The sequence below is a fragment of the Pteropus medius genome, unplaced genomic scaffold (genome assembly GCF_902729225.1).
Source record: "Pteropus medius unplaced genomic scaffold, Ma_sr-lr_union100, whole genome shotgun sequence".
NCBI classification, from domain to species: Eukaryota; Metazoa; Chordata; class Mammalia; order Chiroptera; family Pteropodidae; genus Pteropus; species Pteropus medius.
The window spans coordinates 3,004,091-3,018,123 of NW_024353517.1; the positions used below are offsets into that span (position 1 = coordinate 3,004,091).

Genomic DNA, 14,033 nt, shown 5'->3' on the forward strand with positions numbered 1-14,033 from the left:
TAATGAAAATTCAGAAAAAACAAAATACATTTTATTCACTGTTGATGTCTGTACTGTAATCTAAAGCAATCAGCCTTCTCTTTTTAATTGACACAAAGTCACTATCTTTATTGCTTAAAATATTTGAAAGTACTACTTTAGCTTCATTTTTTATGTTTATGTTTTTGGATGATCTTTTTCCAACCTCATCTTTCACTAAGTTTTCATAAATTCTTCGGTATTCACTATAACATTTAAAAAAATCTTTTCAAAATTTTAAGGCTCATTCGATGTGTGGATCAATATCTAGAATTGCAGTTTCCAGTTTTGTGGCCAATTGAAGAGCTTCGTAATATTTTCTGCGGTGAATGAAACTGGTTTAAGGTCACTGCTGTATTCATCAGCAAGATGGACTTCAGATATTAATTGAATTGATTATCAGTAATTCGTTAATATCATCTCCATTCAGATTGTCAGAGCCTTCTTGAAATTTATTTAATAAATTAATAATGCCAGTTAATCCCTCTTCAGTTGTTGGAACCATATTCCCTGATACAACCACTTCTGTCCTTATTGCTTCCCAGCAAGCATTTAAAGTTGAGAGCTTTATATAACTCAAAGCTAAAGCAATATTCTTGCTACAACTTAAAATTCTGTATTTATTCCAGGGTTCTGTAGGTGATTCATTGATTATCTTCAAGTTTATTAAAAATATCCTTAAAACTCCATTTAATATATTTAATCTTAAAGGTGGAAATAACGCCTTGAACTAGAAGTTGGATTAAGAAAGTTTTATTTGGTGACAAACATACAACTTTTACATTTGGATGTTCTAAATTGTGTGGATGCCCAGGGGCATTATGTAAAGTGAATTCTAGTTTGACAATTGTTTTCTTTCAGTATTTTGAATGTGTTATCCCATTCTCTCATGGCCTACCAAGTTTCTGTTGAGAAATACACCTGTAATCTTATGGGGGGTTCTCTTGTATATAACTTTTCTTTCTTTCTTTTTTTTTGCTGCTCTTAAAACTCTTTCTTTGTCTTTGACTTTTGACAATGTAATTATTATGTGTTTCGGTATAGCCCTATTTGGGTTCAACCTATTTGGTATCTTTTGAGCTTCATGGACCTGGATGTCCATTTCTCTCCCCAAGTTTGGGGAAGTTTTCAACCATTATTGCTTTAAATATATTTTCTGTTTCTCTTCTTTTTCTGGATTTCCCAAAATATTGTTTCTTTTTATGTGTCCTATAATTCCCATAGGCATTCTTTATTCTTTTTTTTCCCTGCTCCTCTAACTGGGTAATTTCCAATGTCCTGTTCTCCAGGACACCGATTCTTTCTTCTTTGTGGTCAGTTCTACTTTTGAAACTCTTGAATTCTTCAGGTCAATTATTGTATTTTTCAGCTCTAAGATTTCTGTTTTTTGTTTGTTTGTTTTTTGTTAATATTTGCTGTTTCTTTGTCAAACTTCTCTTTTTGTTTGTGCATTGTTTTCCTAATTTTTTTTAGTTGTCTTTCTGTGTTTATTGTAGTTCACTAAACTTCCTTAGGAGGATTAGTTTGAATTCTTTGTCTGACAATTCATGATCTCCATTTCTTTGGGGTCAGTTATTGGAGCTTTTTAAATTTCCTTTGTTAGTGTTTTGTTTACCTGGTTTTTCATGATCCCTATGTTGATATCTGTGCATTTGAGTAATTGGGCTCCTTTTTTAGACCTTACAGATTTGTTTTGACAGAGGCAGTTCTTCACCAATCAGTTTGGGTTTCTGGGTCTGCTGATAATATCTTTGGTGGGTCCTGCTATTATGGTCTGGTCTTGGGTGAGATAAACTGTTCATGCCACTCGCTGAACAGTTAGGTAGGACTGCTGGCTTGGTTTCCTACTCAAGTGAGGCTATAGGATTCGCTCTGCAGTTGCCTGGATTCTCTGGTCAGGCTTGCTAGTTGGTCAGTACTGATTACTGTATTCGGTAGTAATTAGGACTATGAATTAGTTTTCCTGCTCTGGTAAGGGAATGAGGTGAGACCCAGGCCCTGTACAGCTCATTATTTGGGAATCCAAATCAAGTCAGAGTGTGTATTGATGGCCTTGGTCAGATGAGGCCACCAGTTTTGCTCTGCAGATGAGATGCCATGGGCTGTGCTCTGTTCAAGTGCCAATGTATATAGGTCTGTACAACTTCCCATGTGCTCTGGTTAGCTTCTCTGGTCAGACAGGCTGAAGGCTGTATTCAGCAATGAGCAGGGTTATGAATTAGTCCCTGCCTGGGCACAGGAGGAGAAGCATCTCTAAAGCCAGTAAAGCTCTGTGTTTACTGTGCTTCTTAAATCAAGCCAACCCATACCCCAAGTTCCCTGACCAAACAGGGCCACTGGTTTTGTTCTGCAAACTTTCAGCTCTTCCAGCCTGCCTCTGGGCTTGAGTTCCCCTGGTCCACACAGCTTCCATGAGTTGTCTTCAACCCTTCTGGTCAGATAGGCCCCGAAGATAGTCTCCACAGAGGGTGGGGCTCTGATTCACCTCCCTGCTTGGGTATGGGCAGACTGAGTTCTAGGGCCAGCAAAACTCTTCATTTGAGGATTTGAATCAGGCAGATATACACCCCACTGAGTTCCCTGGTCAGAGTACACTTCTGATTTGGTTCTACAGACGAGCAAAGCCATAGGTTGGAATTACTACTTGGGCTCTGCAGGTAAGAATTCCATCTGTCAAGATCCATCAGCCAGTTTTTGCAGGCCCCGCCTCCCTTCTCCATTACAGCCAGATTCCCATTGGTTGATTTCTGCAGATTCTCCTACAATTCCTGTGGTGCAAGATCAGAGTAAAGGCTTTTGCAAGTGACCCACAAGCTCAGGGCGGGAGCTGCTAGTTGTCGCCTTTGGTCTCTCTTTTCCACTGGAGGAACCAGAGACTCAGGGAAGACCTCTCTGCATGGTGCTGCATTGGCTTGGGGGAAAGGCAAATGCAGTCAGCATGTAACCACTTCTCTTGCCCTTCTACTGCAGTCTGTCTTGGTCTCCGGTACAGGGGTGTGCTTCAGGCTCACTCCCATGTTCTAAAATTCTCTCTGTGGTGTCTTGTTCTTGAATAGTTGTCGTTCTTGTTATGGAAAAGGGGCAAAGTTAAGAACAACCTGTGTCACCTTCTTGTTGAAATTACTCTCTTCTTTGACATTTGGTTCCATTTACGTCTAGGGTTTTCTCTTCTATATTCCCAAGTTTGCAAAGTATCTGTGACATTAAGATTGCTTTAAGGAATATTCAGATTGTGCACAACACAAATATATCTTACAAAACATAATTTAGGACTAAGTCAATTTCAGGTAACTTCTTTCACTTCTAGGGTCATCACGTAGATACTCAGTGCTAGCCCCTAGACTCCTTTCTATATTAATATGTTCCAATTGGTACATTATTTTTATAGTCAGCCCTCTTATTATACTGTTTCTTATGTGGGTCCAATTATAAATACAATACATATTCTGAAATTAATTTTAACTCTGTACCATAATCATTACATTATAGTTACTGTTACCTCTGTATCATAATTCATAGAACCCTATACCCAGCAGTAATATTAATTAAAGTAGTGTATATATGTATTCCCATTCATATTTAAGAATTCTTTTATAATGTAAAATCCTTTTCACTATGGCAAGAGCCACACTTCTTTTTCTCTGTAGGGCATACTGACCAATATGTTGGTTTTTTTGGTTAAAATTTGGCTCTATAGTCTCTGTATGAATTCTTTAAAATCGGAAATGACAGGAAATTATTTTTAAAGATGTGTGCTTTTATTCTCATAATATTGTCTCTGTTCCACAATTTCATTTCAATTTAGTAGTGTGTATTATTTTTTAATATTAGACAAAGGATATGTCTCAAGGCTTTTTGTAGGACATTTAATGATTTGTCATTTTGCCTGTACAATAGTAGCCATAATTTAAGTTTATTTTCAGAATAGATCCAAAGTTTACTTGAACTATAATTATAATTTTAAACATTGTTTAAAAATAGGTACAATGTTACTATATGTGAATGATTTCTCAATAAAGCTGTTATAAAAACAAAATAGGTGCTGTATATGGATGATCTTGACCACTTTGAGCATGTATCACTACAAGCAAATATCCAAAGATAAGCCATTATTCAGATTACTTGAATTATATATAAATATGAACTAAAAATATTTCTGTGAAATCTAAAGTGAACCTGATATAGTCTTTTGATAGCCAGGGTATTCGTTAAGTCTCATTGTTCAACATCAGGGTTATTGTTTGAGAAACAGAAAGATCTCAGTTATCAAGCATGGTTGAGGAGCTGCGTGTTTTGAATACCGTTTTCTTGACAACTGCCTGTTAAAATTTTAAACATCAGAGCTCAGGGGGAAAAGTGCCATTCCCTTTTAATTTTATAACAGATATATTCAGCTATAATTCACATACCATAAAATTCATCCTTTTAAAGTATACAATTCAGTAATTTTTAGTATATTTACAACCCTCACCACAATTAAGCTATGCATTTTTAAAAGAAATCTTTACAAATTGTGATGCTTGTATCAGAAAACAGAGCATTTTGAACATAATTTCATAAAGTTCATTTGAACTTTACTTTTACTTCTGTAAATAAAGAGACCAACCCAAATCAATTTTAGATTTATTAAATGCCACTTATATCTAGTGGGGATTTGTTTATTTGGTTATGGTGATGTGTTTCGTATAGAATGGCAAGTGTTAGGATTGATGCTCTTGCTCGCTCAGACACTCTCTAAATTTGCAATTATCAAAGCTTTATTCTTCGCATTTTTTTTGAATTATAAAATTAATAACACACAAATTTATCCATTTTCTGTATCAATTTGAAGTTATGAATGATAAACTCCAAATAATACTTTGAGTATTCACACAAAGTGAAGTTATGTAGAAAGCAGACCTCTTCGATGGTCTTCTATTATTCAGAATGGATTTTGTGTTATACTGGTTACAGGGAGGCTAAGCTAGAAGTGATAAACAGCAATTTGGATTTTAGCCTTCCCAGTAAACAAAGTCAGCACTCTGGAGTGTAATGCTTAAATATAGAAAGAAACACAAGGCCTAAAAACTTTTTTCATATGTACTTTTCTTTCTCCTTCCTTCCCTAATGCTCTAATAAATATTCTCCCGAAATGATGAAAACATGTCTTAGAATTTTGTTTTATTTATATTTCAAGGAAGAGATGTAGATAGGAGTTGCTGAATTTTATTTTCTTGCTTCTTTATTCTAGCTTCTGACTGGTTAAGAAAGAAACTTGTAGTTTTGCCATTTATCTCACCAGCATTGTTTGCTGCTATGTGTCACAGGAGTGCCTTCTTTGTCAACTTTTATGCTCTGTTGACTGAATTTTTAGCTCTTTAATTCTCTTCCCCAGGGCTTTTTATGCTGAAATAAAATATATAATTATCTTCCCTGGCATGTTGTTTTTAACAACACATTACAGAGTGCAAGGACTAGCAAATACATTTTCTTTAAATTCATTAGAGTTACCTTGTTACTCTATATTTCTTACAGTAAAGCTTCATTAATCTCAGTTTCTTTCACTTGGTTAGTAATTGGTAATCACAAAAATGTGATGGAGTATGGATTAAAATGAAACTAACATGAAATATACTCTGATAAATATGAAGCAAAGGGTAAAAATGTTGCAAAAATTACTTACATTTGTGGATATGAGCTAAAAATTAATGGATATGGATTCCCTCCCCTCGCCAGGATATTGCAAATGCTGTTTATTGGAAAGTGGCATATGGTTCAGGTGCAGTTGCAGCCAGTCTGTTTATCATCTGTCCCCTTTCAGGACCTCAAATGAGGCAGGACCCCATTATTCTCCTTTCAGAATCTTCCTTGCTTTTTTGTGGAACTTGTCATGAAGACTATACCTGTGGATAAACATCTAGCACTTTTCATGGTTAACATGATACTCATATAACGAGATTATACATTTAGTAAAGTAAATAAATAATACTAACGTATAGAGAATTAGTACAGTTTTTATATTAAAAAAAGAAATGAATGAATGGGTGAATGATAACAGGCAATACACTACAGAAATGGAATGATAGAAAATATTTAATTTTGCCAGTCATCAGAATTAAAAACAGTGATGTCGTTTAATTTATACTTATTAAATTATCCAGGAAAAAAAAACAAACACAATTATCTGGCGAAATTGATATTATACATTGCGGGTGGCAGTATAAATTGGTACTGATACTTTTTGAAGCTAATTTAGAAACACATTTCAGGTGCTACAAAAAGATTTCATATCTTTTAGGTAGACATAAATTTCTAAAAGTAGAATGACTAAGGAGTTAAGGCCCCTGAATGGGAAAGACTGTATATGTAGATGTTCATTGTGGCATTATTCATAAATTATTTAAATACTGGAAATAAGTGATATAGCCAACACTATAGGAATAGTTAAGCAAATTCTGGTGTTTCAGCATATTGAAACATTGTGAGTTAGATAAAATGGTCATTTTAAAAGTACATAGTAACTTAGGACAATGCTTACCATATAATGTTACATGAAAACAATTTAGAATTAATGAACTCTGCAGAAGGAATATGAAATACATAAAATATAATTATCGAGTATGGTGGCATTGAGATTAATTAAAAACATTTTTGTTTCTGCAATAAAATTGTTTTGACATATTTTTTGAAATGTTGAACATTTTCTTCTTCTACCATCAATTATTACTGCTTAAATCCTTTGGGAAGCAAATGGTAAGAACTAAATGAAGTAGCAAAATGCCTCTGCAGATCAGCTAAGAATATTTAGGTACCAGAAAAGAGGAAAGGATAACTTGTGACTAATCTTTTTAAATTTTTTTCCTACATTGTCATGTGCACCATACTACCTGCTCCCATGTCAGTGTTGTCTTTAAGATGTGTGCCATAATAAAGTCAGCGCAAGATTTAGGCCAGAAAGAGGAGTTCAAATTCTGACTCTATCACTTGTTAGCTATGTGACTCTCAGCAAATAATTTAAGTTAATTAACTTTTCTTATCTGTAAAAGAAGTACTGGGAAAATTAATTAAGATAGTGTATATAAAAAGGTTTTCACAATATAAAGCTCTGAGCAAATATTGTTACTGTTTTTAATAAACTTGTAAATTGAAATAGGAAAAAGATTATATACTTAGCAGACTGAATTTAATGAATGCTTGGAATGTTCCTAATTTTTTTTTTCCTTTCTTTTATAGGGATCTTCTATTTAGCCAGATGTATGATAAATTAAGCGAGAATTCAGTGGCCAAAGGAGTGTTTTTGGAGTGCCTTGAGCCATATATTTTAAGTGATAAACTGGTGGGGATCACACCCCAGGTAATGAAAGACTTGATTGTTCATTTCCAAGATAAAAAGTTAATGGAAAACGTGGAAGCCCTCATTGTACATATGGATATCACCAGCTTAGATATTCAACAGGTAAGTTTATAGACTAACTTCTGGAATAAACATCAATCCTTTGTTGATTATATTTACTTGACTGATCAGGCCTCAATCTGCCATCTGCCTCAGTAAGTAAGCCCCAGTTACTTGTTGAGCACTTTGGGTAAGATTTCTTATATACTTGTATTTGTCAATATATTTCTTAGGACTGTTTTTTAATGAAAGCTAGATTATGAACTCCTGCAAGCCAGCAGTTTTCTGTTTCTTTGACATTCCCTAGAACTCTTATCATAGAGTTTATATTTGGTAGTTGCTCAATAAATGCTTATTGACTGTTCCTTCTTCATCTGTTTGTTCTCATCCTGAAAGTGAATTCAACTATGAGTACTTTCATATAAATAATAAAATATTTTTACTTTTAAGAGTATGATGTCTCTTAAAAAAAAAAAAACAACTAGTTTCTAAGTCCAGAGTTGATAATTTTCATACACTGAGTTTTGAAATAGTACAAGAATATTGTAGGGTGTCTCAGTGTCCTCAGCCAGCCCATTGTTAGATAATATACTTCCAGTATATCTGAGGTCTCCACAATAAGTTTTCAGTCCTTAAGAGGAGCAGTATGTAGTCTGGCCTAATGTATTTCACAGTTTAACTCTTTAGTTCCACATTAGTCCTAATAATGAGCATGTTACTCCTGCAAAGGCACAAAGGCACTAAGCCCTATTGGGCTAAAATATGAGTAACTTAAAAAGATCTTAGATAGAATAACAAAAAAAAATTTTTTTAATGTGCAAAATTACATAGAAATGAAGGGTTTGGAAAAATGGTTATTCTTTCTGGAAGCTCTTTATAAATGGCTGTGAATTTGCAAAGTAAAGCCAGATTCCCTTTTATACATGCCTTCCTATTATAGGAGTAATTTGGTGTAATCTTCACAGTCCAACAATAAGTCTGATGATTTGAGAGCATGTTATCAATATAGCTTTATTTACCTATCGACCAGTATAGGAGAAATTTCTAATTTCTTCTCTTTCCAACGTTTCTAGCTTTTCCTCAATACTATGTAAATATTTTTCAGTCTTTTTCATGTTAAAACAGTTTTTAAAAAATCTCAGTCTCCCTTCCCTCCATATCAGTCCTGTTCCTCTTGTTCCCCTAGGTTCCTGCCCCATTTCACTCTTCCCAGTTATACAGCCAGATTTCTTGAAAGCATCTTGCGTAGGTTGCTATTTGTGTTTTTGTTTACATCCTAATAACTCTTCAAGTTTGCTTTCACCACAGTCAGCAATGACCTCCATGTCTACTATATCAATTGATATTTTTCAAATTTTATTCTTTCACAGCATTTGTTCATTAATTCAAAGAGCATTTACTGAGTGTCAGGCTCTGCGGATGCTTCAGTGACCCTCGTGGACAAGGTTTATCCTCTCATATGGCTTAGAGCTTAGCAAAAAAGTTTGACAATAAATATAAACAAGTAAATAAATAAGAAATATCTGAAAACAACTGTTATGTTAAAAATCAAACAGGCAAGCAGATAGGGAGAGAATTGAGGGTCTACTTTAGACTGGCTGATTATAAAAGCCTTTTCTAAGAAAGCAACACTGAGTCTGGAATATGAATGACAAGAAGGAATCAGTAATGCAAAGATCTTGGAGGAGAAGATTATTGTAGGTAAAAGTAACAATGCCAAAAAAATCATACGTACCTATACATAGGTGCACACACACACATACCTTGTAACAGATAAAAAGCAAATAAATTTGAAATGTAGTTGAGAGTGAGAGGTAGAGCTTTCAGGGCAAGGTACGGATTTTTCCATGTTGTTCTAGAATCACTAAAAAGTCTTAAGCAACATCACTCTGGTTTACTTTAGGGATAGCAGTATAAAGGGTGGGGGTCAAGGGGTGGGATACTACCCCTTGAGCTGGTCCAGCGGGTGGTCCTGGCCAGAGATGGTAACAGGGAGATGGAGAGACATGGCCAGATTTTGGAAATGTTTTGGAGGTAGAACTGATTTGCTGATGAATTGGATGCAAGGGAGTGGAAAGAATATAAGGATGATGCCTAGTTTTTTGGCTAAAGAAACAAGGTAGTGATTCCTTTAAGAAGTTTGGAAGACTGGGGTGGGTTAAGTTTAGGAGACAAAATCAAATTCTATTTTGCCATTTTATTTTGAGATAGCTACTAGACATTCAGATGACGATAGCAAGTAAGTGGTTGGATATATGATTCAGAGAGTAGATTAGGGCCGAAGCTGTAAATGTGTTAGTCATCAGCAAAAAGATGTATGATCATGGCACTGGCTGAGAGGGTGGGTAGTGAGAGAAGAGAAGAGGTCCAAGAACATGCCTTTCTCTAGAAAAACTACCCCAATGACACTTCACTTTAGTTTTTTCTCTTACGTCTATAATTCTCCTTCGTCGACCTGTACTCTACTCCAGCCCTCTCTTTAGCACTCTATAGTATAAATAAGTCTCATAGGAACAGAATACGAAGTACTCTATATTTAAGTCATCTCTATTATTCTTCCTAAATATTTTCTCACTTTGATTTCTCTCCATTCTTAAACATTTCAAGTTCCTTTCCACATTGGGACCACCCTCCTTACTGCTTCTGACTGCAGAGTCCCTAGTTTCTACCTATGCTTTTGGCTCACATACATGCATTCTTTAGGTCCTAGCTTAAATATTGCTTCCTCAAGAATGATACTTGAATATCCCAGACCAAGTCATGTTCCTTCGTAATACTTATCACAATCGTAAATGAATTATTTGTGTAATTGAGTGTCTTCCCCAAGTCTTAACTCACATACCATTTTGTGGCCCTCCCTTCTTTTAGTTAGTAGTGTCCAAGATGAATAGAAGTTCTGTAAGGGTAGATACTAGGTCTGGGTTTGTTTTATTTATCACTTTATCTCCAGTGTTTAGGAAAGGACCCAAATCTAGTGTTTACTAAATATTTATAAACTATTGACCGAAGGTAAAATGTATATAGAAAAGGGAAGAATAGAGACAAAATAAAAATAGATGAAGGTTGTTTAAAGTAACTATTATATTGTTCAGAGCAGTAGTGAACCTCCAACAGTTCCTACCATGGCCTATGTTTGAGTACTTCAATTTTTTTCAGAGAATGAATAAGAAAAATTAGGGAGGAGAATTCAGGATCTTCATTCTTAAAAGTTTAAGGAAAATAATTGGATAGACTTATTGAATTGTATGGACGAAGCAACTTTTCCTTTTTATAGGTAGTTCTCATGTGCTGGGAAAATCATCTGTATGATGCTATGATCTATGTCTACAACAGAGGCATGAATGAGTTTATTAGTCCAATGGAGGTAAGATACTTTCTAAATTTGGTACATATTTAATATTGTTTATTAATGTTTTTTCATGTTCTCCATTTGCTTTGAATAGTTTCTGTTCTCATCCAATAATTTTTTAATGATTTATTAGACTTTCACCCATTTGGGAATTTATAAAGTAGCCTTTAATTTCATATTTTCTGCCATTACTTTTTTTTTTTTAATCTTCATAAGTAGATATTTAAATCTCAGGGTACAATAGATAAAATTAATGCATGACTGTTAGACTTTATGTTTTTTCCTAAGAATTTTTAATATTATAATAGCTTTTCTAAAAGGTATAAAAAATTAACTATATATAGTTATTGTATGTAGAAAATGTGCTATTGAGTAATACTGTTTGTAGATATATTCTGCTGCGGGGAGGTCCTGAAAATATTGGAAATCTGCTGATTTGTTGCTTTTCCAAGCTCAGAATTTTATAGCATTCATTATATTAGAATTATTTCTTCTTACACTAGAAGAGAACATCTAAAAAGCATTTGGGTATTTAAAAACCCCATATCCGTCTTGTTACTTGCTTTATATCTGAAGACAGAGTTGAGAATAATGGATTTTGGAAACATGTGGTGCCCTGCCAGCCCATTGCCTTATTACAGCGACTAAATACTTGGCTCAAAAGAGTCAGGCATCTGCTGAAGGCATCCAGTCAACTTTTTTGCATATTAAATGGTCATCCAAAACTATCTCCAGTATTACTGAGTCAGCATGATAGTTCAGTCTTCTTTAAACACATTTAGGTTGGTGAGTATCCCTCTCAATTCGGAACTCCTTTATATTTGGTTGTACCTCTCTTCTCTTGGTCAGTTTCCAAAATAAGAGCCACAGCCCTATTCCCCTGCTTTTGACCCTGATTGTATGTCAACTAAATATTTTTTACACTTGAACACCTCTCAGCTGCTTCCTCTGACCCAGGTCCAGTACTTCCCTGAGAAAGAGCTGTCAGCTGCCTCCTCAGTGAGGTCCAAGGCCTCTCTGCATGCAGAACTACTAAACCACAATTAGGAAGAATTAATGCAATTTCTACTTTCTCTCGAAATAATTCCTAAAAACAGATTCTAATCTGATGTGTTTTAAGTTGATAAAAATGATTGCTGGGTTTGTGTTATTGTTGCTTTTGAAGTTTTTGTTTTGTGTGGGTTTTTTATTCTTCAAAATCTGGTTTGTATTTATACCTGTACATCTCAGATGGAACATCCAGGTTGCCTTGTTTTCTGTTAAGAGTGGTTTTCAAGTTCAATGGTTTTCAGCAGGAGCTTGGTATTTGTTATTAAATAGTCATTTGGAGATTTTAGCAGTGGGAGGTTAGGTGCATTCTGTGTTTCCTCTTTTATAATTCTCTTCCTTTAAGGAACTCTCTTTTCAATGTTTAAAGTTTAGTTAGTTTAGTACTTAAAGAGGTCTAAATTAAGAGAATATGTCCTGTCTTTTGAAATTTTCTAGATTTTCTAGAGTGAAAGTGTCCTCACATTTGAGATGACTACTATAGTTTCTGAGATCTTTCTTTAGTTCAGTTTTGGCTGCTTCAGAAGTAAAAGTAGTGCCTTGTATTGGGAGGAAAAACTTCCTCTTACCATCTTAGGTCTCAGTGGTTGGGGGAGGCCTGCAAATTAATTGACAACAGACAGATTAACAGGAGAAAGGGCAAGGTGTATTCACATGTGTACTGGGAGTACTCAGTAATAAGTAACTCATTAGGCAGAAGTAAAGATTTATATACTAGTTTAAGAAAACATTGGGTGGGTGGGAAAGGATTTAGGGCTTCCATGGGAAAGTTTGGCTGGTTTTATTGGGCTTTTTGATGCTAATGGACAGCCGCATTTGCACTTTTCAGTGCTAAGGGTTCCTCTTCTCCTAAACTGGAAACTTACTTCTAGGAAGCCCAGTGTAGTTTTTTATTTGTTATCGTATTTTCAGAGGCTCTGCTTAAATTTAGACTGTTTTCTTTTTCCGTGGCTGCTGATTATTCAGATGTTTTCAGTTTAAAGTAATTCTCATCATTATTTTGGTGGGCTATTAATCCATTTACTTGCTTATGATGTTTTAAAGAATAAAAGACTTTAAGAAACCTAAGGATATTTTATATCAGAAATTATAACCTAAGCAAAGACCTTCATCTAACTGGTATTTATTAAATGGTTTCTTTTTGTGAGGAATATAACAACAAATGCTTATTTACCAGTGATCCTTCGGAAACAGTTCATGTTCACATGAAAGGTTTTTAATCTCAGTAACATTTGACTGTCTAATTCCATCAGAGAAAGGTGATTACTAGCATACGATCCTTGATTATCTTTTTAAAGATATTCTTTTTAAAAAATAATGGTATTGTTTTTCTATTTCATTTTCATACAGAAACTTTTCAAAGTCATTGCTCCTCCTCTGAATGCAGGAAAAACACTAACAGGTATTTTCTAAACTTTAATTTTTTAATTTTTTTGGTATTTTAATATATTATTTAAACATCATAAAATTCACCATTTTTACATGTAGAGCGTGAATTTCGGTAATCGTATGAAATTATGTAACCACCGCCATAATCAAACTACAGAAGAAATAGTTCCTTCACACTAAAAAGTTTCCTACTGTCCCTTTGTCCACGGTCCCACCTTCAGTCAATCAGTGATTTACTTCGTCTCACATTTCATGTAAATGGAATAATACAGTATGTAATTTTTGGTTTTTTATTTCTTTCATTTAGCATAATGTTTTTGAGATTCATCCATGTTGTTGCATGTATTAATATTTCATTCCCTTTGCTGAATGGTATTTCAAGAATTGGATCTACTGTCATTTGTTTACTTACCAGTTGATGGACATTTGAGTTGCTTCTAGTTTGGATCTTTAATAAGTAATGCTGCTACAACATTTATAAACAAGCTCTGTTTTGTTTTTAATTAAACTTTTTATTGTGAGGAAATTAAAGATTCATATGCAGTTGTAAGAAATGACACAAGAGAGCCTATATACTCTTTATCCAGTTTCCCCCAATGATAACATCCTACAAAACTTAAGCACAATATCACAACCAGATATTCACATAGATAAAGTCAAAATACAGAACAGTTTCATTACCACAGGTATCCCTTATACTGCCCTATCCCCTATCGCTGGTCCCTAGCTATGAATAAGTTTTTGTGTGGGCATATATGTTCATTTTTCTTGGGCAGCCATCTAGGATTGGAATGGGTAGATTTTATGGTAAATATGTTTTACTTTACTGTATGATTTTTCAAAATATCTGTACCATTT

The 14,033-nt window shown here is 34.5% G+C and overlaps 1 protein-coding gene across 7 annotated transcripts in view; it reads left to right on the plus strand.

Moving 5' to 3' along the window:
- Positions 1-14,033, plus strand: part of VPS8 (VPS8 subunit of CORVET complex) — a 235,784-nt gene that overhangs the window by 87,765 nt on the left and 133,986 nt on the right. For all 7 annotated transcript variants that reach the window (XM_039850760.1, XM_039850764.1, XM_039850761.1 and 4 more), the window contains 3 exons: positions 7,231-7,453; positions 10,665-10,754; positions 13,137-13,188. In XM_039850760.1, coding sequence (XP_039706694.1) covers positions 7,231-7,453; positions 10,665-10,754; positions 13,137-13,188 — 365 coding nt within the window. The remainder of the gene's footprint in view (positions 1-7,230; positions 7,454-10,664; positions 10,755-13,136; positions 13,189-14,033) is intronic.